General features: G+C 41.2%; 1 protein-coding gene across 1 annotated transcript; it reads left to right on the forward strand.

Moving 5' to 3' along the window:
- Positions 1–6,730: 6,730 nt before the first annotated feature.
- Positions 6,731–25,689, forward strand: SEC62 (SEC62 homolog, preprotein translocation factor). Its single transcript, XM_063338693.1, has 8 exons — positions 6,731–6,877; positions 15,094–15,202; positions 15,597–15,702; positions 18,255–18,465; positions 20,105–20,197; positions 22,578–22,638; positions 23,533–23,652; positions 24,250–25,689. The coding sequence occupies exons 1-8, from the start codon at positions 6,842–6,844 to the stop codon at positions 24,714–24,716; spliced, it is 1,203 nt and encodes a 400-aa protein (XP_063194763.1). The 5' UTR covers positions 6,731–6,841; the 3' UTR covers positions 24,717–25,689.
- Positions 25,690–26,934: the final 1,245 nt, after the last annotated feature.

Consider the following 26,934-nt stretch of genomic DNA (forward strand, 5'->3'; position numbering starts at 1 on the left):
TGTCGCTGCAAAGCTGCCAGAGGTTATCTACTACCCCTCCAAAGTGAAATGCGGCACGCTTGAAGTACAGGTGGCTTGTTAAGAGCAAGGATATGAAAAAACTGAACTTGTTTTTCTAAAGTAACAGCCGAGGAGCTTGACTTGAAATCCCATATGCCAGGGAAGAAAGATTGAAATCTGGTTCTGAAGAGCGTGACTATTTTTGTAAATGGCTCAGCCATGAACAACACCAAAAGCAGACAAAGCTGGGAAGCAAACTTTGCAGTCTGGTACTACTTCTGCAATTAAAAAAACCATATGATCCTTAGCACATACTGGGTTCTTCTTCCCAAAATGACAAAAAGAATGACTTCATGGCTTCCTGTACTGGGGGGAGATGTGTCAGAGCAGCCAAAATGCACTGGACTGCATACAGCCGTAGAGTGGAATAGGAAGGAAAGGGATTTACCTAAACTGACATGATCAATTCTATTTCTAATGAAGGAAATACCACTGGTAATGAATGTTTCTTCTCCTACAAACATTTTGGAGAGAATGAAAAAAAAGGGAAAAAAATAAAGACATAGAATCAGTAGACAGACCCATACTTTCATGTTTTGATGTGTTTTCAGGAATTATGTTTATATGTAAACATGGAGGCCTTACTGATTCTCTGCAGCTACAAGCTCTTTTTTGACTTTTAATGCTTATTCCAGCTGCAAAGGGGTGTAACTAGCAAGCACAAACATGTAACAAAGCCAGCAGAACTGTGCTACTTAATGACTTTCTGGTGCCTGTGCCACCACTGCATTTGTCTTTTTCGCTATGCCACTAAAGTCGTAATGGGACACAGATGGTGTATTTTAATATGTGTGGCATCATTAGAAATGTTTCACTTAACATCTATTGCTGTATTAGTCTGTAATAGTGATGCAGTTAATGAAGAAGAGAATGTTTTTTATGAGATGGTGTAGAAGTATCTGGTTTTGCCTGTATCTATGCTGAATGTGTAGGCTTCCAAGGACAGGGACTTCCATTTCTTTTTTTTTTTTTATTTTTATAGGGCCAAGGTTAAAGACAAGATAAATAAAAAGGTATAACAAACATATAACAAAATAGTTCTGTACTATAAATAAGAGATTTAGGAAAGTCCTGAAAAGGAATAAATGGCTTGTCCTTCCCACCACAACCTGTTTCTTACCTCATGATTGCTGCATACAATGATGATGTGGAATACATATTCACACGGACCTAAACAGATAATTCTCTGCTTGATTCCTCAGGTGAAAAATCTCTTAAAAAATGCTGTGAATGTGCAACAGTTAGGCAGAATTCACACCTGGTCCAAGTCAAGCAGTCATCCTAATCAAGCACATGAAAATAAGAACGGGCAGCTAGGTCCACAAGGGGATGATATTTCAAACCGACTCATATCCGTATATGGACTTTACGAAACTCAGTATTCTCAGACCTTACACAATTGTGATTCCTACACAAAATGGTTTTTCAGAATGTTAATTTATCCTTTGAGTGTGAAACAGAAAATATAACGACCTCCAGTTTTTAAAAGCACCTCTATTTTTTAAACTAAGTAGACACTTCTCATATTTTAGACTTTCCAAGTACCCTAATATAATGTCGATCGGTTATGTAGTGTTTTGAGTCACCTTCAACCTCAGACATTTCACAGAAAAGCACCCAAAACTACATACAGCTCTTGTTTTGCTACCTTCCTCTGATAATGGCATAATAAATGTCCTAAGCCCTTTATCGTTCACTGGAGAATAAGAAGCCAGCCCTATGAGGCTGGGTGTTCATCAGGTTTCTGCTGCCTGTGAAGCTTGGTTTTGATTAAGCGCTTCATTTTATAATAAATAGCTATAGCTATACCACTGTGGCAATTTCAGTATAATACATGTCATGGTAAGGGAAAAACTCAGCTCTTCTTTTTTGTTTCTTTGGGCTTTTTTATTTGGGGGGGAGGGGGCTGCTTGCTGCCTTTGCGTTTGTGTGTCTCTTTTCCTTCTTTGGGAAGGCTTTGCTCCTACTATCACCTATATTAAGGCCACAAGAATTATTCTGCCTTCTTGGCCTTTATGCAGTTCTTTTCTTTGACCCATTGCCAAGTTTAGCTAAGTCTGTATTCTTCCAGGCAGACATTGGTTCTGCTATTACCCACATGTTCTTCTCAAATCAACAATTTCCCCATTGGTTGAGAATGCAAAGTCTTTTACCTAGACTGTAGAAAAAAGGAACCTATTGTCCGTGTTGTAGAGAGAATGATACAGTATTTTTTCCTACAGTACAGCAAAGACGTGAACAGATGATTTGCTTTATCAAAATTTAAAAACACATGTATGTGTCATCTGCGTGTGTGGATTACTGAAATAAAAATCAATCAACCAAAACAGCAAACAGAAAAAGCACTGCTGACCAAGGGGAAAAAAAGAAAGCATCAAGCCGATCTGGTTTTCATCTTTGCTGATTACCTTTCAGTTACAGGGTTCAAACAGCTCTGCTAGAGAAGAGCGCTGTTCAGTCTGTGATTCATGGGCCTCCAGCATCTCTAAACAGTCTGCACTGAAAGATGGTCTGTAAAGCAATCACCGGCTTCTGGTTGAATCTGTTAAATGGAGATATGTAATCTCAAGAATCGCATTTTTATATAACAAATATTTTTATCTTAAATACTTGTAGTCATAACAACAAATTTATTATTTTATAAAATAATAACAATTTGTTTTCCTAATGCTATATCCTTAAATATTACAATTCTTCTCCTCCCCTCCTGTCACTGCCAAAAATAGAGATACAAGCAAACCTTTTCTTTTTTTTTTTCCCCAAAACCTCAGCTGGTTCTTAAAAAAAATGGATTGATGATTTTCCATTTAACAGATTTATGTGTCCAGGTACATCCTCACTGACTCCAGCACGGTCTGCTGGACCAGCAGAATTGACGGTGGTCTTTAGGAAGAGCTATACGCCCCTCTGCACCAGGAGAGTTATGTCTTTATTAGAGTTCACCAGTTATTGCTCAAATAAAAATGTATTATTGCAATGAGCGAAGCTGGTATTTGAAATAGATTAAATTAATTACAAAAGGACCAGAACCAGGGGAAATTAATTCTTAGTTCAACTACGTTTTTTTATAAGTTATATGTATCAAATAATTCTGAGTTGTATAGAAATGAAAAGAAACTTGCGAGAGTGGAAGTATTTAAGAAGCTTCTTAGTGAAAGATAATTCTGGAGATTTGTCTAGTGAATCTTTGTTGTTCTGCTAAATTAAAAGCTAAGTGGCTAACTCAATATTTATAAGCTTCTGAGATGGAAGTGACTCAGGATATGTCTACACTAGAGTGTGCTTCTGAGTAATGACTCATATGTTTGTGGGTGGATTTTAGTTAAACCTGCCTTGAAAGTATGTGTTGCTGTACAGTACAAGGCCCACATTCCTTAAACTTTGAACGCATATTCAGTGCTGAAACTGACTGGATTAAATGGGAGGTCACTCCAGACCCTGCATGGTTCCTAGAATATTGCTGGGGAATTTGTCTATCCTCCTTGGATCCCTCTATGGAAGCTCTTTCCTTCCTTCCTGTCAGCATAATAGTTGAGGTAATTGTGATTTGTTTTCTCTCCTCTCTTCTCCCAAAGCCAGAAGGATTAACCACGCGTCCAGTGGAAGCTTTTTACAAGTGAATGGTTTGTTCAGCAGAACAGGCACTTGCTGAGACTTTTAGTGTCACTTCAATTTCTGTATTGCAGAAGGCAGTGTGACTCTAGAGGTAATTAGTGACACGCTTGCCAGTAATCCAATTGCCAATGAGTAGCCTTGCACTTCTGGCACATATTAACTATGGCATAGTGGTAAGACCACATCGTCTTATGGATCCAGGATGACAGACACTGAGCCCAAAACAATGAGATTACCAATAGCAAAAGTGCTGATAAATTCCCAAGAATAAGTGAATATAAGGGTATAAGAAAATATGTACCAGAAAGAGTAGAACACCTTTCTGGTGTCATGTAGACACTTGGTGTCATGCCTCAGAGGCCGAGGGGATACCTAAAGCAGAGCATAAGAACAAAGCAAACATCTCAGAGTACTCCCTTTATCTCCAGGGACCTATCAGGCAGACAACCAGAGGTGGTTTTTATATTTAGTAGCTCATGATGCATTTTTGTTTCATGAATGTATCCAGCTGTTTTTTGAACTAAGTTTCCAGCATCCATACTGCCATATTAGATCACATAACTGGGGTAAAGAGGAGGAAAGGAGGAAAAAGAAGCTAATGAAATGCTGTCGGTTTGGCTTCAGTTGAAAAAGGAAACCACTCCACTTGCATGCAATATCCTTCACAACAGTAATTTAAGTGGCCATGATTCTGAAACCCTACTCTAATCAACATGGCAGTTGGCCCTTAAGGGGCTGTAACTTTACTGCATGGTTCTGAAATGCTTCTTTTTACAGCCTGCCCTACAGCTGACATGGACACTAACCTTAAACGCAATCAGTTTGAACCTTCACTTCCACTCACTGGCTTTTTTGAGATTCAGCCACTTGCTTCTCTCTTGTTCTCCTGCCATACTGATGACTGCAAATAAGCCTGTCCCATTAACGTTCAGTCTTGATAGGCTCTGTGCTCTGTAGCGGTAGGAAGTTTACCATCCAGTGCCTCAGACTGGAGAACACATTCCCTGGACCACTTTCCATCCCTCGGTCCTTTCCACAGATCTGCTTGAAGTGATCGGTTTGCTCCCTGTGCTGCACACCAATCTGCTGCTGCACGCCCAGCTGTCCTGGGAAGAGCTCCTGCAAATTAGTGAAAAATCCTGGGGGAAAAAAAAAGAAAACAGAGATTAACCAGAAATGCAAGGTGCTTTTCTGGCAGCAAACAGCTTGATGTACTGCAGATAATATACCATGCAAAAAAAACCCAACACAAAATGAAGAGCTAAGCATTAAAGATGGGTTTATTCCGAGAAACAGGAGGCATATGGGATAAGGTCTCAAAAAAGCCTGAAAGTAGAGGTATGAGGGATGATGATCTGGAACAAGACCCATCACGAGGCAATTCTGCTCTTCACAAGGAGGGCAGAGAGCAAAGAGGAGCATGGTTCCAAACAGCCTCTCCCATGGAGCAGGGAGGAGTTTCCTGGCTGAAGTTCAGCTTGTGCAGGGACAGCTGAGAGGGTCTGAGCTATGCTGTGCTAAAACCTTTACTGCAGGCATTGTGTATTATTAGCCAGCCATAAGTTACAGATGACTAAAACTTCTTCCGCAAGAAAGCCTCCATTTCAAATGTGCTTTTATGTTACTGTAAGTTAAGCACATGAAATAACTGTTAGAATGATTGCCAACCCAAAAAATGTATTTTCGAATAAATGCAGTTCACCTACTTTTACCAAGGCTTTGTTTTATTGTAATCATAAAAACTTTAATTCCCTATACCTACAATTTTATTTTTTAATTATACTTTTATAGTTCATTTTGCTCTGCAGTCAGTCAGCTTAATTTGTAACTCGTATAGATTTTCTGCCCAGCAACAGCAAGAGGAAAACATTCAAAAGAAAAAGACATCGTACCAGAAAAAACACAAAAACTGGCATGGTGACTCAGGGGCAAATATGCTGCTGGAAAAAAAATTAGGTTTTTAATTACCTAGTTTTCAATCTGAGAGGTTCCAAAATCGTAGGAAGGGGCAACAAGATTTGAAAGGATTGGACAAGATGATACAGCGCTGCACATACTTTTCCATCCCAAAGTGCCAGGGTGTGGTTTGCAAACATGGAGCCAGGATAAACCATTATACGCTTTGCTAACTCGAGTGACCTCACAGTGAAAGCATGCGGGACAACCACTGACAAAAGGCCATTTCACTCCATATGGGTTGCTTTCTGAATCGAATTCTGTAGGCATATGATAAGGCCTGAGCAATCAGCCCGTGTTTAATCAGGTAACAACAAACAAAGGCCTGTTACATCAGGCGTCTCTTAAGGCCTAGCATCCTATTTAGGTGTATCAGAACTAAAAATATAAATTTTTACTGCCACAGAGCTGGAGCACCTTTATTCCAGCGGGGTAGGCTAGCTCTTCCGACACCAATGGACCGATAGACGCCCTGGCTTTGTCCAGCCTGTGGGTAAGCGAGGCCAGGACCAGGCTGGATCGCTGCCCCCATCCCTGGGTAGGCCATGATGTGCAGTCCCGGCTGCCTGCGAAGGAACCGGCCAGCGAGATGCCTCAGTACCGATCTGGGAGTCGGACTTTAGACTCTGGGGCCCGAGCACGGCAGAGTGAAGCCCGGGCACAAGAGCAGGAGAGGCTGCCATCTCCCCGTCGGGGAGTTTCTCATTAACCAGACTGCTGTAGCGGAGCCCGACGGGGGCCCAACCCGGCTGGCGGGCGGGCAGCCATGCCTCTGAACCGGGGTTGGGGTTGCCCACCAGACCCGGCGTTCCCTCAGAGGTACAGCCCGGCGAGAGGGCTGAGGCGAGGCAAGGGCCGGCCGCCGAGGCGGGCTGAGGCCCCGCCGCCGCCGGGCGCGGTGAGGGGCTGAGGCACCGAGGCGGGCTGAGGAGCTGAGACGGGCAGCCCCCCTGCCGCCGGGCCCGCTGTGGGGCTGAGGCGCCAAGGCAGGCTGAGGCGCCGAAGCGGGCTGACCCCCCCTCGCCGCGGCCGGGCGCAGTGAGAGGCTGAGGCGGGCGGCCCCTCTGTCTCCAGGTGCGGTGAGAAGCTGAGGGGGCGCGGCCTTCCCGCCCCTTCGCCGGTTCCCGCCGCCTCTCGCGAGGCCTCCGCCGCCGCCGCCCCCCCTCCCCACGCCCCGGCCCACGTCACCGGCGGAGCAGACGGGGACAACATGGCGGAGCGGCGGAGGCACAGGAAGCGGATCCAGGTAGCTGAGCCTCCCTGCCCGGCCCGCGCCCCCTCCCTGGGCGGCGGGTCCCTCTCCCCGTCCTCAGGGCGGCCCGGCTTCTCCGGGCGGCCTGGTCGCCCCTCAGAGGGGCTTCCCCCCTCCCCGGTTCTGCGGCCTCCCTCCCCTCCCCGACGCCGTGCCGTTGCGAGGAGGCGGCGGGCGGTGCTGTGTGGCCGGCGCTGAGGGAAGCGCCCTGGTTTCGGCCGCCTCCGGGGCAGCGGGAGCCCCGCAGGCGCCGGGAGCGCCGCACCGGTGCTCAGTAGAAGCCCGGCTTGGCGCAGGTTTTCCTCAGAATTTTCTAGCAAATTCGTAAATACCGAGAGAAAAACCGGAGCCCGCTGCGCGGCGGAGGTAGGGGCGTTCCGGGGTGCCGCTGGCTCCGCCGTCCCCGGGCCCCCAGGCACCGGCGGGGGCTGAGGGGCGGCCGGCGGGCCGTCCGGCCTCCCGGTAACCGAGGGCCCGGCGTCTGCGCCCTCAAAAGCACGTCGTCTTGGAGATTTCCAGCTGTTAACCTATTTTTAATCACCGTATTAGGCTCTCACCCGTTACCAGTGTCGAACAATAGCTTAGTGTGGTATAACGACACTCAGAATACCCAGGCGAGCAGCCACTTTAGCCAGGAGCTGACACCCAGCGTGTCTCTTCCAGCCATTCGTAAGCAAAAGACATGGGACAGATGGTATAAGCATCTTAAAAACAAACGTGCCCCAGCCAGGAAATGATGCGGTAAGGAAAGGAAATTTGTTTTTAGGAAATATAAGCAAACAACCGCGTCTAAAAATAGACCTAATCAGCTTTGAGATCGTGTTAAAATGTAGTGATAATTCTATGGTGTCATTTAAAGGTAAAGTGAAGTCCGTTTAGGTATTTTTCACTTACCTGGGGAGGTCTGGACTGCTCAATGTATGACTTTAACAGTGAGTTTTACAGACTTTTTAATGCATGTTGGGCATAGTTATAGCACCAGTTCCTATAATGCCTGTTACTGTGATGTATTATTAACCCTAAGCCTAAATTGTGTTTGTTTGGGATTTGTTGTTCTGCTGTAAGCGGAGATAATATTCACGAGAGAAATCATAGAGCCATTCAACAATGTACACTGCATATGTCATCTTTCTGCTCTCCTTTCTGTACCTTTCCCTTCCCAGCCCACTTCCCTTTGCCCATAGAAGATGATGTGTCTGTACTTTTCATGGTTCCTTTTTTCCCCTTTAATTCAGATTACTGGGGGGGTGGGGAATGGAAAGAGTTAATTAATCAGAATCTTGTTAAGCAAGCCTTATCAATCACAGACATTCAGTGAATTATCGTAAAACATTACAGAATTATTCTTATTTCATAATCGTTATAGACAGTCCCTTACCAAGGATGACAATAGCTCAGTGAAGCATCTGTGAAATCCAAATTAAATGTAATTTAATGTTGTGTATAATACCCAAGGCTGTGGTCTTGCAGGCACTTAAGCACACACTTAATTTCCAGCCTGTTGTCAGTAAAAGTATTTCCCGTATTGTTAGTAATTAAATCGATGTCTGGGTGTTAACACTTAAGGTTTAAGATTGTGGCCTAAATTTGTGATATAATTATGCAGATAAATTGCATCTTAGTAGTTTCCCAGTGTATGTCAACAACAATAGGAAGACAAGAGGGGGAACAAAGAATACTGTTGAATGCCCAGAGGCTGTTCTTAATTGGTCAGTGAGTAAAACAATATGTATTTTTCTTGGTATTTGGTTTTGGGTTGGTTTTTTTTAAGCTTTTTGAACTTTATTGGCATAGTTACAGTCTGATTATTGTGTTTCAGGATAATGCTGCAAGTTTGTTCTTTTAAATTGAGGTGAAGGGTGTTTATTTGTAGGTGTTTCAAGTGCTTTAGAAGTGTGTACTTATTTTAGGGTGGTGTCCCTTAATAAAGGGTCTGTTTCTCATACTATATGCAAGTCTGACATTAGAATACTCCGTTGTCATTAAGTAGAACTGTATTTCTTGACAAGAGTAAGGTTCTTAGGAGGAGACGGTGTATTTAGCTATAGAAGAGGCTGTGTAGTAGAGTTCAGTTACAAATACTGTGTGTACAGAATAATAGGTTCTGAATAATGTTTATATGATTTCATATCTGCCATCAAGATTGGAATCATGGTAGTTAGGGCAGCTAGCTACACACGAAAAAAAGTCTTGATAAAATGCTTCAACGTTCTGTCAGACTGACTTTCTATGTTGTCCATCAGAAGTGATAACAGGAAGGATGTGTTTTATAGACTGCATTTTCCTAAAAAGACACATTGCCCAACCTGTATTGCGTAGTTTAGACTCTTCCTCTGGCGACAAGCTGAAAGTTATGGAGGTTGCAGAAATCTTAATTTCAAAAGTTTGAATAAAGACATTTTAGAGGTAAAGTTTTCAAAGTGTCATTCCTGTAATTTGAGTGTAATTGATGTGGAGATTACTTCAGACCTGCAGTAGTGAAAAGAGACCAGTCTGTAGGATGCACATTGGAGCCAGTGGGGCCCCACATGATTCAAGTTTCTGGAATCAAGAATGCTTGCTGTATCTAAAGAACTTATTAAAAGAAAAAACAACTAGATGTTGTCTAATGCGTAATTTAATATTTTTTCTTTAGACAGATACATCTCAAAAGATGGGAGATGTCTGAATGCCTGTTACTCCAGCAATCTGATCAAAGCTATTTCATTTCTTGGAATAAAATACAGTTCCATACGTATCCTGAAATATTCACTTAAGCACAAAATCTTCAGAGTTGGTTACTTTGACAAGCTTTCAGCTGGGTAACACGTGGCACTTTGTTGGCAGGTCTGCAATTTGACTGTTAAGTAGGCATTAAGTTTTAATTACATTGGCCAGATTCCATTGTGCACAGTTTTATTCTGCCCATGTGAAGTTTTGTTTATCTTTGTGTTGCGATTAATAGCACTTGCATAGCACCTTAGTACTGTGTCCTCTATTCTAGAAATGTTAATGCATATAAATACTGCTCTTATGAACAGAGGAAACAGTTCTTAGGCAAATGTCTCACTGCAAATTGATGGCTGAGGTGGCATCAATGCCGTATACATGCCATTAATGACACGTACTTTCCTTGTAGCTTTTTTTTCTCTTGAGTCACTGTTCTCAGGTGTTGAGATTCTCCTGATGAAGGACATCTACTAATCAGTATTAGCTGTTGTACCCTGCCATTCTGTTGTGTCTTGATTTGGGCTTTGGTGGATGGAAAATGTGCAACAGCTGCATTGCTGCTTCCTGTGGTACAGTTTTTTGTGAATGAGTATGGAAAGGATCTTCAGAAACAGCAATGCAAAGGTTTTCCAGTAACACAGACTTTAATCCAGCTTGCCTGTTTGTCTTTATTTTCTCATAAATTCTAGTAAAGCTGAGTGGGATGATAACAAAGAAGAATGGCTAAACAACTTCTTCGAAAGTGAGTGGTATCAGGTGATAGAGGAGGAAGAAACAGAGATTAAGGGGGGAAAAAAAGCAGAAAAATAGGAATTAAAAGTAGCAGCCCCACGTGTCAGTAATAGAAGAATTGCTCTGTTTTGAAAATCTGCGTTACATTTTTGGAGGTGAGAAGGAAAAAAGTCGAAACAACTGGCCTAAAGTTAGAAGAGTGAAGCTGGCACGTTTCAGCTTCAAAGTACTGTACGTTGCTCCTTTGGCATGTGTTTTAGAACTCGGTATGTATGCAGCTTTTGCTCAAAAACAGTAGTGATAGCTGAAAAGAAAGAAGGAAGAAAACAAATACTTTATAGGATGTGTATAGGACAAAAAATATGTGTTAATGTCTTTCTGTAAAGAAAAGTTAATGTCTTGTGGCTAGCACGCAGCCACGGTAATCCAGAAGAACTGGTTTCTCTGCATGGCTCTGCCACAGTTTCTTTTAAGAGACCTCAGGCAATCCATGTCCTGGTCATCAGTGCAAGAGTGGGACAATTTGGTGCTTATTAGTCACTGAAGAAAATATAGATGGAGTCCTAAGAGCAAATCCTAAAACGCGAATGTGTTTGTTTCTCCCTCTACCCATTCCCACCCAGTGATCTATCGAATCATGCTAATTTGTGTGCTTTTTTCTCTGTCCTACTGCACCTTGATTTATTTTAGGCGAAGTACAAATGTTTCAGCAGGATGGATGAGGAGTACCCGCTCCCCTGCCACAGAACATCTTCTAGTCTAAGGTCCTGAGAGTCAACAGAGAAGGGAAAAAGATAATCTTGTGATTCAACCCAAGCTTTGATGTGCTCAGACCATCTTTAGAGAAGATAACGCTAATGCAGTGGTGGTGTCCTTACAATGTGAGGAGAGGTGTGAGGAATGGAACATGGGTTGACACAGTGTCATTTTTGACATAGCCTCTCAGCTTGAAGAACAGGCTGTGCATGACAAATGTGCTTAAATGACTTCCTTTCCTTATCTGAAAACTGTACAAACTATTAGGCTTCAGAAGTCTTCTGTGGGGGACGGCGTTCTGAAAAATCTAAGTTCTCAGATGTAAGAGCAAAGAAATAAACTAGGTATTCGTTTTATTGAAATGAAAGAATTTTTATGACCCCTTTAAAACAGGAGCATAAATCCTTGTAATGCATTTGTCTGCACATGAAATAGCTTGTTTTGTTAGCGATAGTCATCCTTTACTCTGTTCTGATTTTCCAGAAACCTTGTTTACATTACAGTGTTGTGGAGGGAAATCATCCTGTCTTGGGTCGTGCCTGTCTTCTTGCAATTGTGATGCAAAGAGGAAAAAGGAAAAAGAGTGAAATTTCAAACCACAAATATGCTCTGGCTTTTTGACATCCATTGAAGGGTTCCAGGAGTAAGAGAACCTGAATAAGTCATACTTAGGTAGAGATGAGAAGGAGAAGGAAGCTCATGGACACACTAGTTTTAATAGCTCAGTTCTGATGTCGGGTTTTTTTTAATATATACAGGCCTCTTTTTCTGCTGCAATCCCAGTTAGGTTTAATTAATGGGAGCTACATCAGTGTATTGAAGGAAGTTCAGAATGCACTCCCCTGTACTTTGATTTGGGAGATAATGGTAAAAAGTGAATTTGATGAGGGTTTTTCTTTCAATTCAGTGGGACTGGAAGGTTGCTGGGTTTGACAATCTCAACGTCATTTTATAGGTTCATATAGGACAGACTTTTGATAGGACTGCTCGAGGCTTATTCTTAAAAATCTTAATCTTTCAGTGCATTTACTAATTTACTAGGCAGGCTGAGCACTGCTTTTCCTGTCTTCCTGTAGGTAGAATTCTGTCTAGATAAATAAGAGATTGGGCTGGATTTTATTTTTAATGTAATTCTTCCAGAGTTTGTAAATTACCAGGGGTCATAAATCCCTAAATTTTTCGTGCTGTCTAGTGACAACATTCATTTTTTTGATATATAAAATTAAAGTAGATGCAAGGGTCTAAAACAAAATCTAGAATAGAAGTATTTGGAAGCTTGACACTATACTATTTTTTATTAATTGAAAACAGTTTAATCATAGAATTTTAATTAAGACGACATTTTACAACATTCCAGTAGTATATTGCCTGAAATGTTTCTTGAATCTTTTCTACCTATCCTATAAAAGCAAACTTTAAATATCAGAAAGTTTCCATATGCTTTTTAATGCTGTGTCATTTGTTTCAAAGCTTTATAATTTATTGAGAACTACCTTTTGATTCATTTGTATAATCCTTTTCTAAGTATATAAGGAGGCTTAAAATGCCTGGTGTTTGGCTATTTTTACAACCGAACGTAAAGATTGGTTAAACTGCATCTTTAAGAAGTTGTCCTTAAGATACTGAAATTTTCAGTGCTTTTGTTGATTTTACCTTATAGTGAAATTTAATATTATTTTCTATCTATCATCTGTTTTAATATTTTAACAGAAGCCTGGCTCTGCAATTAAAGAGATGAAAATAGAATGAAAAATGGGGATTAAATTGCAGGGAAAACTTTCTCAGAACAAGCTTGGGTAAACTGTGTCAGTCTCTCTCACAGGGAAGCTTTTTTTGTTTGGGATGTTATGAAACTATCACACAGAAAAGGACAAAGCAATAGATATTAAGGAGCAATAAAAAAAAATAAATACTCCTGGTGCCAGCCACTGGCTGTATAGCATGTCACATGACCTAGCAGAATCATAAATATTTTAGGGAAAAAAAATCCTAGCGGGGTAATTAACACTGATGCAAGTATCTGTAGCTTCTCTGACTGTTTTACAGTCTGTGCTGTGAAGCAGAGCATTTGCCCTGTGAGTTCTTGTTCCAAGTTTAATTTGTTGGTAGGAAATATTAAATAGCATTATTTTCAAACTCCATTGCTGCAAGTAGTCATCACTCTCCATCATACCTTAGCGCATGTGCCATATGATAACGATGGTACACCTTCACTCATGTTCTCTAAGTGCATTATAACTCATTTTGTTGCTATAAAACCAAATCTGGTTTGGTACCAAATTTGGTAGTATCATCAGTGACTTACAATTACTGGTACAACTGTACCATATAAGGGGACATCAAATCACAGTATATAAATTATGTGCATATATGTGCTGCCAGTTAGTGAATAGTTTTCCATGCGTTATCTGATGTTTTATACAGCTTTTTAAAAGTGGTTAAAAAACAGAGGGGGATTGAACATGGAGAAAGAGTTAATTTAATCTGTATGAGGACTGTTAGGATCATCTGGCTTAATTTAGGCACATGTTTTTAAAAACATCTAACTGGTAACTGCATACATATAAAGACGTTAGGCTTTAAAAAAATGTTAGTAATCTCAGAACTAACAAACTAGGGAGTGCTTTTGGTAATTTGGATATCTTATGTCTGCATTGTTCTCTTTAAAATTGTCCTCAGATAGGAAAAGCAGCAATCCCATCTAGAAGGATAATTCATTAACCAGTTGATTTTGAAAGTTAGCCATGCAAACTGTTGAAAATTAACAACTCTCTCCATCTAAAGTTTTTATACTGGTGTAACAACATCTATCTGACCTTGCATTGCCACTTAACGTGCGTCTTGTGATATTATGATTATACATCTTAAAAGTGGTAGTGGAAGTTGTACATGTTTATTGACCTTTAAGAACATTACGTCTTTAAATAGAATCTTTGGATTCTATGTATTCCTGTAAATCACCGATCTGTTTTGTGGCTTCTATAATCTATTTCTTCAGCCAGCATGAGAAGAATAGGTACAGAGAAGGCACTGCCAGACTGAAAAGATGTGTTTCCCAGTTATTGATCTGTGGGTAGCTGGGGGGATCTGGAGAATTAAGCCTTACTGATTAAAAGAACTCTTACGGAAAGAAATTTTGAGGAAGTTTGCCTAAGTCGGTATAATATGCCAAATGTTTGTTTCAGATCTGTTTTTGTGAAGCAGGAACACTAGAAGGGTCTTCCTTTCCTGCTTACAAATTTTAGGTCTTAATTTTAAAAAATTGAAAACGCCCATCTCCATCCTTTTGTCTTACGTATCTTTGAATTCTGATACCTCTCTGCAAGTTGGTAAGTGCGCAGAATTTATGAACGCGTGCAGACTAAGGGCTTCCTTTTTCTAAAACAGCTGTTTTGATGTTTGTGTACTCCGTCCTGCTGAGCTTCACACTGATGTCCCTAGTCTCTAGGTTGGAAAAATCTCCTCAGTGGTACTTTGAAGTTTAAGTCGTTTTGTAGTCATGCAGCGGTACTGACATTTTCTAGACAAGTCTTTCATCTTCGTAACATGTTTTTCTCCTCTTTCACATGAAACTCAGGCTGCTTTGTATTCTCTCAATATGCCTCCTTTGCTGTCATTTCGTACATGCTCGTTCCTCACTCTGTTGTTTTTCTTTGCTTTCAGCTTCACAACTGTTTTCATCCAAGCTTGTGTGCCTTAAGCAGCTTTCCATGGGCCCGGTGCTTTCCTCTCTGTTCCTTCTTTAGCTTGCTCTTTTTCACAGAGCTGTTAAATAAGTTCATAGTTGTTACCTTCGGATCATCTAACTTTAGAATTCCTGCTTTTTTGCTTTATGTAGACAGAAAGTTCTTGGGAAAAATTACTTGACCTATTTTCACATCTTTTACATTTTATTTCTTATTTATATATTGCCATAAAATAATGAAGACTGCAATATCTGATTTTTGACCCCAAATGAGTTGTTTTCCCATGTGTTTAAAACTGTATTAATTTTGCACTTTTTATTATTGTAGGAGGTCGGTGAGCCATTCAAAGAGGAGAAGGCTGTTGCTAAATACTTGCGTTTCAACTGTCCGACAAAATCCACCAACATGATGGGCCACCGAGTTGATTATTTTATTGGTAGGGTTACTTTTAACCAGAGAACAAAACTTTCTTCTAACATTGTACGGGGTGGGGGGTGGCGGTCTGTTCTCTTTTTATTATTAGTGCTTTATCTAATAAGTACTGATCTTACAGTTTGATTTTGAAAACTTATCTAGGCATTAGATAGCCATAAAATTAATCTTATCGGCCTGCAGTAAAGACAATAATTTTCGCTCTGTGATTTAAAGGTTTATAGTTATCAAGAGTGCTGTATTTCAGAATAGTGGCTAGTCTTAACTTTAAAGGTTGAGAGGATGTGGAACATCACCAGAACTGACTGACTGGTTGGTGTGGTTCAAGGAACGTGGACTAAATGTTAAAGTAAATGTCATTAGTTTTAATGCGTTTTTAATTCCATTTTTCTCTCTAGCCTCAAAAGCTGTGGATTGCCTCCTGGATTCTAAATGGGCAAAGGCAAAGAAAGGAGAAGAGGCTTTATTTACAAACCGAGAATCTGTAGTTGATTACTGCAACAGGTATGACCTGGCCTAATTCATCAATTTTATTAATGAATATAGTTGTCAAGATGTCTTAGTTATTTAGGAACCAATTTCTCTTATGCTTCATGTGTTCTAAAACATTTGTGGATTTATGTGAAAATAAAGATTGTATTTTTATTACCGTGTTTGTGGGTGTCACACCAGAAATGGGAACAATGTAGTTTCATCATCTTTATTCTCAAAACTCTCTCCTGCTTTCATTATGCTGCTTGGGCCAGCAAGATGAACAAAACGATTTTCCTAAATTTTATAGTTATTTTAAGTTAGTAGGATCAGAGCTCTCAAATCTCTCCTTCCCATTGCCAGAAGCTGGACGTGGAGGTTTAATTTATGCCTCTGAAATGGCCCGTCTCTGCTCCTTAGTGTACTCCAAGTGCATTGTTTAGGTGAATGGCGTATTCTGACTGTACCTCATCTGGGGCAGGCACATGGGTCTAAGGGGACTGCCAACAATTGGAGACCTCTGTGAAAGCTACTTAGAAGTGAAAAAATACAGCTAATATTTAGTCTTTTTTTCTGGCCTCTTTTAGATAAACATCCAGCGAGGTGAAATTCTTCCCCCAGTTCCAGGGCTGAGGCAGGGCTGATTCTGTGCTTGAACTTTAATCCTTTTGCTGGTTTCTTCAAGAAAGTTTAGAAAAAAGCATTATTTTAACGCAAACAGAAGAGTCAGTTTTCCCTTCCAGAGTCTTTGGACTGAGACAGGAGTCTGTGTGTTTGTTCTTCAGTTACTAAAGCATCAGATGAGGCGATGGTTGGTGAAGTCCTTTGGCTGCAGCAGTGTAAAGAACGGCTGTGTAGTATGCAAAGAGAATCGGTTCAACCCTCTGTTCTCCGGCACTGATTTTTATCACCAGTATCATTTTGTGCCCTGGTGATCCATTTGTCACCATACCATGTCTGCAGTTTGGTTTCTCTTGCTCGCCTCTGTATTGCTAATAATGCTAAGGCCACCTTTGGTCACTGAAGCTGTTTTCAGTGTTTTAAACATTAGCACTGTCTACTTCCTTTGCCTTTTGGAAGGGATGGAGGAACATCGTAATATAAAACTAGTGTCTTCAGTATAAGAGGATGCTTAGGCTCTTATTGGTATTAAAAACAAGTATCTTAACTCTCTTGGTGTGGCTATTGCTTGTTTTACCTGCCCTATCAAACAAAAAACAAATATCAGATCCTGCTGCTTCATCCCGTGACAATTGCATCCATGAGTTGCATATTTAAAACAAGGAACTAACTGAACGCATAATGCTGCTCCAGTACACAAGGTCTCCCGGTGCACTTACATATTGATCAAAGTTCAGTAAGTTTTCTTTTGAGGGGATTTGTCACAAATAAGCTACGTCAATAGCACTTTGTTAGCAGATCTACTGAGGGTTAGCAAGTCGGGAATCGGCACTTCATTGGTTATGTCAAGGTCTGTCCCGCTTCGGGACCTGGCTGTTGGCTGTGCTGATGTCATGGCTGCAGGCTCTGAGCCTGCACGATCTGAGTTCTTGCACGATCCCGTCTTTTTAATTCCATCGGAGGTAGAGGCAGCTCCTGCAAGTGAAAGAGGTGTCCTGCAGGCCAGACCCGTCCCCTGGGTTGCTCAGTATCTGAGCCCCCAAAACTTTCAGCTGTGAAGTTGTTTCTCCCAAACACATGATTTTCTGTTGCTAGAAAGAGAATCCACGTCAACAGTTGTCTGAAGGAGGGGTTTTTTATATACCTGAAACAACTTTGCTTGATAGTCAGCATGCACATAAGTTTAGTTGGTAGCATGACTTCTCTCACTTAAGCGAGTTTTCCTAACTTAATGAGCAGTCCAGCATACGGATTTGGTCTGCAGCAAGAGATGAAAGAAACCAAGGACAAATCAGATCGATTTGGAGCATAGGACCAGGATTTTTGGTGGGAAGGAGTGCTTGGGTTTCACACCCCACTGCTTCCTCTCGGTCTGAAGAGTGGTATTCAGTACTGTTCTCCCCATGCTGGATTTGGCTGTGATCCTTTCAAGGATATTACTTGTTGGCAACAACCTTAGTACCACCAAATACTACATCCTCATGCCCTGCTGGCCATAAAAATACTTGCTATAAGGTATGTTTGCACCACTTACCAAGGAACTCGATAAGCCATAGGTCCACTTTCTTATTCTTGCTATGAAATACATTGACGTGAACTTGAAAATAAATACCGGATGGAGTTTCATTAATGGGAAAGATAATTAAATTGTCCTGGGGGCTTCCTCCGTCCTACATCTTGTGTATTTGTTTATATCTATGCAAAATGCTGCCACAGAAAAGTATGGGGCTTACCCAGTTTTGAAGAGATGAACACAAAAAGCAAAGCAAGAGGTGAGACTGCATAATTAGGTCTGGTGTATTTAGTTGTAAACAGAGCAGATAATGGTGACCTCTGTTTTTCAGTCAGGCTATTGATGATTATATTAGATAGATAATCTAGAATGGTATCCAATAACATAATTGAGTGTAAACATTGTTATTGCAGCCACACTTAAATGTATCACTTAACTTTTTCATTTTAAGACTCCTGAAGAAACAATTTTTTCATCGAGCGTTAAAAGTGATGAAAATGAAACCTGACAAGGATACAAAGAAAGAAAAGGAAAAAGGAAAGGTCGAGAGTGGGAAGGAAGAGGAGAAAAAGAGCAAGAAGGAAAGTGGCAAAGACGAAAAAACTAAGAAGGAGAAAGAAAAGGAAAAGAAAAAGGATGGTGAAAAAGAGGAGAGTAAGAAGGTAAGTGCTGTCTGTAAGAGAAGAGGCAAACCTGTAACAGAGAATACATTATCCCATTGTTAAGATGACATTGGCTTAAAAATATGGTGGTTTGTTCTGAAATGTGGCATACCTTTTGTGCCTGTTTTCTTGTCTAAAATATGCTGCACTTTTTCATTTTGGTTTGGCTTTTTTTAAAAATCTTTGGAGTTGTTCTGATTTTGATGTAGATCAAAAAAGAGGCTTCAGTTGGGCTTTTGTGTTCCTCGTCATCTTCTAATGTGGACTGAGTTAATCAAAAACTACTTCTCTTCATCTGCAGCGGGCAGCAACGTGCTGTACAAGTGAACGTTAACATAGAGTGACACATGTGCACGTGACCTGATATCTCAGAGCAGCGCAGCTGCACATGCGAAACAAAAACAATTTTGCGATGTTTGGTAATAAGAATGTTTGGAATGTAATATTTGATATTTGGTGCTTGTAAATAGCTCTGTAATAGGGGCCGGTTTTCTGTATGACAGCTCCATTACTCATCCGCATAATGCCTAGTTTTCACAGACTTCTGATTTATTTACTTTCTTTAAAGTTCAGACTATTATTACCGTACAAATTTTCACATGCTTGTTCCCATTTTCATTCCCGATTTTTTTTATTAGCAGAACAGAATTCCTAAATTAAAATGTTAGGAATCTGCGTGAGAAAATTGACAAAGGGATGTGTGTTTTCTTCCATACACGGTGGTACAAATACAGTGAGAGTTAGTAGGACAGTGGTCAAAAGTTATTCTCATTCAGACACTCCTCAGTAAAATTAACAACAGATTTAGTGAGAGGTATGGTCTGCAGGTACAAACATCGAGATCTCAGAAGAAATAAAATAATTATAAACAAAACAGTCTTGCTGGCAGCCTGGACATAGAAGCCAGTATAAGATTACCGAACTCTGGAGGTACTTTAAAATGCTGATTATTAAAGTTATGAACTGCTCTGATTCCCTGTCATCTGGAGTGTTACATTATTAAATGTAATGTTAATTTTTAAACTAATCATTAATTATTGAACAGATATTTTAGCGGATTATATACGCCAGTGGGTACTAACTTGAACATCACAGGACAAAAATTAGAAAGTTAATTTCAAGCAAAGAAATAAGCAAAGAGAAGGAAACAGGGAAGAGGAAGCACAAGATGCAAAAAGAGACTGAGGAGGAGAGAGAACAAAGAGGCAGGAGCTGGTTCTGAAAGGATGCCCGTGCGGTGAATATGCACCAAGGTACCAAAGAACTGTAATAAAGGTAGAGATGATGAAGTGTGGTACTCTGTTCTTGATCTTTGGGCAGACTTTCTGTTAATATCAGCGGAGCTTTGCTGTCCATTTGAAGACAGAATGTAATCCTGAAGTCATAGCCTAGTCCTTAGACACTTATTAAAAATAAAATTTCTCTTTCCTTACAGTTTTCCTTAATTTTTGAGGTACCCAGTTGGTAATAAATGAGAACAGGAGGCAATAAAGCATCTTTACTTAAAAAGTATAAACATGATATTAACTTTGTGAAAAGTTATCCAACTCCATAGATATTAAAATACTAGAAATTAAAACCCTCCCTTTTTTTTTTTTAATTTTTAAAAAATATATATATATTTTGTGTTTGTCCTCAGGATGAGACCCCAGGAACACCCAAGAAAAAGGAAACGAAGAGGAAATTTAAACTTGAGCCACATGAAGACCAAGTTTTCTTGGATGGAAATGAGGTAAGATTTATGGGTACTTTCTAACTTCGGTGTCAATGTGCTGTTGCCAGATAAGAGGTTCATTTACTGGATTTCTGCAAACTCTTGACACGTTGAAAGAGAAAGTAATGGCAATGTGATGGTTGATCTTGAAACATCAGATTTTTAGATACTTGCAAGGAGATTAGAGGGAGATAAATGTAGGATAGCAACTTAAAAAATCTAAAAGAAAACTTAATTGCTGGTTGTTTAGGTGTTACTGGCCACGAGGTGAAATATTTGTCCTCGGGGTGTGACAGGGTGTTGGACCGGGCTGGGTGACACCCCCAGTAGCCTGGGCCGGCCTCGCAGCTGGCCCCGCTGTGAGCAGGAGGGTGGACTAGAGACCACCCGAGATCCCTTCCAGCCCAGATTATCCTGTGGCCATCGCTGTGCTGAAATGTTTCTAACCAAACACAAGCCTTTCAGCACATGATGTTCAATCACAGGAGGGGAAATCAAAAATACCTGCTACCCAGAGGCTGCCTGACTTTGTGATCTGAGCAGGTGGGTGACACTAAGGCATGCCTGAATTCTCATCCTGGCTTTACCACTGGAATTGTCGTCTTAAATACTTCTTTGTATTTTGCTTTTCTGGAAGACAAAGAATTTAATTCTTTAACAGCTCTGTAATGTACTGTCATATTTGTGCTTTTAAGATTTGGGGCTAAGTGGTAAGTCTTTAACACTGTGCCCTGTGTTGATGCTGTGTGTCACCGAACTGGAATGTCCCCCAAGATTCTCACATACCTCTGGTTATAAAACACACCTGGCAGTGAATGATGTAAATAAATCACTTGTGTGTAAAATGTACTTCCTTTATGTATCTTTACTCTTCTCAGTTAGTTCTTTCCCAACCTGCCTTGCTCTGTTTCATCCCGCCTGGTACGGAGTCACACCTACCTCTGATCCTTCCTGGTGTCTTTTCCATGGAGTAACCAGGCTGGACGTGACATTCAGCATGAGGCTGCAGTACTGTCTGCAGTATAACTGTATTTACTTCTTGTCTTAACATCCTTTATTTACTTCTTTGTGTATTAATGAGCTGACAATTTTAAGAACTGCAACTCCCAAGAGCTTTTTTTAAGTAGTAGCTAATTTAGAGCCAATCCTTGTATATTTACACTAGAGCTGGTCTTCCTTTTTCTTCATTATATTGTGCTTACAGACACAGACTATTACACTCTGTCTTATTGCCCAGTCACCAGTCACCATCTCCAGTTTGTTTGAGCTCACGGAACGGTTGACTGGCAGCAGAGCTACACCTGCCTATAGTCAACTTTCGCACCCCGTGAGAAGTAAAATATTAAATACTCGTTGCATCACACTGAAAAACTGTCTTACTGCCGCTGAGTTGTCCTCCTGGTAGCTCCTATTAACACATCTGCCATGAGGGTTGCTGGTTCCTAGTAATCAGCAGCTTCTTTTTACAGTTAATAGCTAAGATTCAAACTGTTTAGTTTGGTAAGAAAAAAAAAAATCCCGTTTTTCTAGTTCAGGAAATCCTGCACTTTACCAAGAAGGTTTTCTTTTAATACGGCTGAGCAAATCTGATTCAAAGGGATCCACAGTTCTCGCACAAGCGTTTGGTACTGAGTGTTGCAACAGTGGACATTTAGATAACAGCGCTGTGGAACAGAGGGTACAGTTACACTTATCTGAGGCTGTCAAATGGGACTTATGCTGAACTGAGCATTTCAGCTGGTTGCTTTGTTCCATATGTTCAGTCTGGTTTTTTTCTCTTAAGGGAATTAAGACATTTTTTCTTTACAAAAGTTTTTCTGGCTTCATGCTGAACAACATTAATAAAGAAAGATAAAATCAAGCCTTGATTCAGTGATGTTTCTGAATCTTTCATTTCCCCATCAGTTTTACTGTCTGATTGTTTTCCCCAGGATTTTACGTCACCTGTAAGTTTCTCTGGGTGCAACTTCTTTTATGAAGTAATTCTCTGAGAGATTCAGTCTCAGATTTCCACTGGTTTTCTTACACAGTATGGAAACTCCTTCCCATCCTTCTCCCCGTCCCAGCTGGAAGCACCAGTGCCTTGCCCAGCGCTGCGTCGTGTCCTGCCCCAGCGGCACAGTGTCCCTCAGCCTCCTGCCACGAGGCTCAGATTATCATCAGCAAAGGCCGTGGTGTGGGCAGGCAGGCGTGCAGCCCCTGGGCTGGTTGCCTCCTTTCGTACCTCTCCCGCTGGCAGAAACCTGTTCCAGGTGTACCCTGCCTGCGACACGCGGCCCTGCCCTGGTACGGTGCAGGGCCCGACAGCACAGCAGCAAGCGTTTGGGTGAGGGAATAAGTGAAATCGTTTATCAGCGAGCTTATTTTCCAAGCGTAAACCAGATTATTTCTGTTGTAGGTGTATGTGTGGATCTATGACCCTGTTCACTTTAAAACTTTTGCCATGGGACTTGTACTTGGTAAGTAAGAGCAGATATTAGTGAGCACATGGTAAATGTAGGCGTAGTATCAACAGGCCTGTCTCTCCTTGGAAAGGTTTGTCTCTTCTGCGCAAAGTTTTGCTCTTCAGTTTCAGCATGATTTGACACCAGTCATATTATTGAATTTTGATCTCAGGGTGGAGGGGCTACAGGTGTTTAAAACAAACAAAACCAAACCTGAAACATGCTGTAGCCAATGTCTGAACTTGCACAAGCTTTGCAAGCTGTTAATTGCTGTTGTTTTAAACTAACAAGTTGCCCAATAGGCAAATGTGGTTTACATAAAAATGTGAAAAATGTTAAAGGAATTATTTTAAACTATAATGGTATTTTTCTGACCCTAGAATTTGTATGTGTGTAGAGTAAGCTTAGTTGGCTAATTTTATTTTTTTAATCTAAATTAGTATTGATGTTAACTGACATCAGTGAGCTAGCAGATTGTTGTATTGCCCTTGAGCTGTACCTTCCAGTCCTTGCCCTGAGAGAACCACCTTTCCTGAGAATCCGGATCATCCCTTGGGGCCATAGTCAGGCCTTTGGCCAGTCCTTGGGGCCACCATGATCACCCTGCGCCCGTGTCCTGCTGCGCTGGCTACAGGCAGCTCCCCGCTCCCCTGTGTGTGTGTGTGCAAACCCCTCTCCTCAGAGGTGCTCTCTCTGCTCTGGTGACTAAGCGCAGCGCTGTAGAGTTGCTGGATGTGGAATGAGTATGAGAACAGGAGCAGGGGGACCCGGCAAGGTCCAAAATACTGTCAGTGACTCACACTATGCTATGCCAGTACCTTGAATAAATGGTAAGTCTAGAACCTTTATGCACGTAGCAGGAAAAACTCATCGTGCTTCTCATGCTTTTCTCCTTGTCTTTCTATTTAGTGATTGCTGTTATAGCTGCAACTCTGTTCCCGCTCTGGCCAGCAGAAATGCGTGTTGGTGTTTATTACCTCAGTGTAGGCGCGGGCTGTTTTGTCGCCAGTATTCTTCTTCTTGCCGTCGGTAAGTGTCGGTCATCGTCACTTTATCAGCAGGGGAAGTCTAAGAGCGGAGGCGCTGCCTGCTTCTTAAAGGCGGTCCGAGATGGGTCACTGTCTCGCCGTTGCCAGCAAGGGCCAGGCCGATCCCGTGCGTGGATTTCCTTCCTGGCCACCGGGTGTCAGAGTTGTGCCGCAGATGGAGAAAGCGCAGGCTCGCGTCTGTCACCTGTTGGTGTTTCCTGGATAGTGGAGCTTTGTTTACGGCCCCTGTTTAAAAATAAAATAATAAAAAAAGCAAAACAAACGCAAGAACTGTGTGTAAGAACAGAATCGGTAGCGAGAATGGTGCTACCAGGATTTTAAAGCTTTCTTGGGTTTGTATTTCTTTAGCAGAAGGGGATTAAGAGCTAAATCATAGGTACAAGGTTAATGGGGCAGGGGAGACACGGTGAAAACAAACTTCCACAACGCTATTGCAGAACGAGAGATTTTCCCCCAGGGTCACCCCTTGTCCCTGGCTTCGGGTGGGTGTTAGTAGTGGACATCTCTTACACCATAGTTGTACGCTGTGGGTGTTTACAATACAACCCCAAATTTCCCTTTTCCTTTTTTTATACAGCTCGCTGCATCCTCTTCCTTATCATCTGGCTCATCACTGGAGGAAGGCATCACTTCTGGTTCCTGCCAAACCTCACAGCAGACGTGGGATTCATTGACTCCTTCAGGCCCCTGTACACACACGAATACAAAGGACCAAAAGCAGACTTAAAGAAAGAGGAAAAATCAGAATCCAAAAAGCAGCAAAAATACGACAGCGAGGAGAAATCAGATAGTGAGAAGAAGGAAGAAGAGGATGGGAAAACAGAAGCAACGAGGAACTCGGGAACAGACGGCTCGGGAGGAGAGCGACATTCAGACACTGATAGTGACAGGCGCGAAGACGACAGGTCCCAGCACAGTAGTGGAAACGGAAACGACTTTGAAATGATCACAAAAGAGGAACTGGAACAGCAAACAGATGAAGGGGATTGCGAGGAGGAAGAGGAGGAAGATACCGAAAGTAGGCCTTCACATGAAAAATCATAACTCACTGTGGGTTTGGGACTCAGTATGTGCAAATGGTTGGATTTTCTTTGTTGGCTGATCACCAAAACATAGACCATCCAGTAGCATCTTTGTTTGCTGAAATATACATGTTACCAAACAGTTTTATATCTAGTTCCTTCATTTCTTTTTTTTTAACCATTAACTTGATTACTTGGTACTATGTTAATCATTAATATCCATTGACAGACGTTTTATCAATCTGACAAGTTTTCTATTGATTGATAGATTGCCCAGATCGTCCTCAAACATACTGAAAAAACGTAATTTTCTGGTACTTGCATAACTGGTCAATTAGTTTAGCTTCTCAGACTTGCTTTTGTAAAACAGGTAAAAGTTGAATGACCAAATCTCAGATTATTCCTAGTTATTTGATAGCTAGTTAGGTAAAGCCCTTCTTAGCCCACAGCTTTCTTGATATTTGTCTTGATTTTATTTTCAAAAGATTGTGAAAACTTTCCTAAGAAAACTAGTTTTAGCAGAAATCTTTTGCTGAAAATATAAAAAGCTGGTAGTGCTGAACGTGGCTGCAGTGTTCTCTGTTTCTCCAGACTGTGTGCCAGCAACCGAGGAAATCCAAACTGGTTTTGTACATCGGTTCAGAGAAAGATGTCATCTCCAGCAGGTGAAGGAAGCAGCACCCTTTGGAAATTATGGCTGTTTTCTTTCTCCTGCTCCGTCGTAATTAAAAAAAATAAAAATGTATTCTGTACATAATTTACAAATAAAGCAAACCATTTACTTTAACTGCTACTTATTATTTAGAGATTTGATCCAGCGTTCAGTTTGTATTATTCAAGCCATTTTGTGGTGTATCTATCAGAGAAATGCAAGTCAAGAGGACCTCACAGAATATTTGTGTATGATTGGTAGCTGTTCCACAAGAGCTTTAGTTTTGTGCCAACATTCCATGTATTTGAGTAAATTGATCTTTATTAAATGAAAGCAAACAACATAGCTGTATGTATGCCTTAATGTTAAAACTTTCTATATTCTTGAACTGGAATACTTTTTAAACTGAAGAGGCGGGAGAGTATTTGTTCAGAACTGTAGGTAACTCAAAGCTAATACAAAGTGACCATTAATAATTTGTTTATAAATCTCTTTTAGTAGTCTGTGCAGTTTCTCTTGCACAGCCCTTTCAGCTGGATGTTTGGAGGACGTACTGTATGTTTTGGTTAACCAAGCGTTGACGACGTTAAGACTTGGCGTCGTTCCTCTAGATGAGTTTAACAGTAACTATGGATTTGATCGTCTCCCGAACCCACTCAGAGAAGATAAGGGTAAGCTTGAAGTTTTAATAACTGACTTAAGAGAAATTTTTTCCCTCTCCTAAATTGCTTCCCCTTTCTTCCAGCATTGGCATTTTGGATGAAGATACCAATTCTTCATACTGTGCAAATATATAGATCATAATGGGTACATTGATAATCAATTCGTGGATATGGTGTATTTGCTTCTTAAATTTCCTGAATATTTACTCCATAAGGAAACAGATAAGTTGGATCACTTTTTTATTAATATAGCTAAAAATTAAAGGACCCATTACCTAAACGGATTGACTCCTGGACACTTGTGTGTTATCACTGATTAAAACAGCTAATGAAAGTCCTGTCGCTGCCTTCAGTTCCTTACCGAGATGTGCACCGTGTGGTGGTGAGGGGTCTTGACCAACAGCTGCCTTTTCACTGATTTCAGAAGCAGCTGTTTTGCAACACACTCTGCTCACGCAGAGGCCAGTTTCCTTTGCGCTTGCGTTTCACATCTTCGTGTCTAGCGTGGAGAACCGAGCTGCGTTTCTCTCTGGGCAACGATCTTCAGCTCCTTGGCTCTGTAGTTCGTGGTACATCTGTCCTGCAGAGCTAGTACTACAGCTTGCTTCGTAACCCTTTTTACCACACCAGAAAAAAAGTTACAAAAATCTTCTCTGTGCTGAAGACATCCTCAGGGTTCATTATGTGAGATTCCTGATGATTCCAAGGGCAGCTAAAACATACAGATCTTCCAGAAGCCGTTTGCAAATTGGCACTTAGGAGAGCACAGCGGTACACTGAACACAGGTGTCTAACGGGGTCACAGCGGGCAGCTGAGCTGCTGCTGCTTTTTGAACAAATGGAAGTAGTAGATTTCAATTGTTTCAAGTTACGTTTCCTCCTAGAAGTGAAACCGTAACACCTTAAGGACATTGCTGAGAAAATAA

Source organism: Chroicocephalus ridibundus, chromosome 6 (genome assembly GCF_963924245.1).
Source record: "Chroicocephalus ridibundus chromosome 6, bChrRid1.1, whole genome shotgun sequence".
In the NCBI taxonomy this organism is placed as follows: Eukaryota; Metazoa; Chordata; class Aves; order Charadriiformes; family Laridae; genus Chroicocephalus; species Chroicocephalus ridibundus.

What these genes read in the sequence shown, in the direction of transcription:
- SEC62 (XM_063338693.1), top strand. Translation starts at nt 6,842, where the DNA reads ATGGCGGAGCGGCGGAGGCACAGGAAGCGGATCCAG. An exon ending in GGCACAGGAAGCGGATCCAG is followed by an intron (nt 6,878 to 15,093) that starts GTAGCTGAGCCT and finishes TTATTATTGTAG; the next exon opens with GAGGTCGGTGAGCCATTCAA. An exon ending in TTTTCTTGGATGGAAATGAG is followed by an intron (nt 20,198 to 22,577) that starts GTAAGATTTATG and finishes TTTCTGTTGTAG; the next exon opens with GTGTATGTGTGGATCTATGA.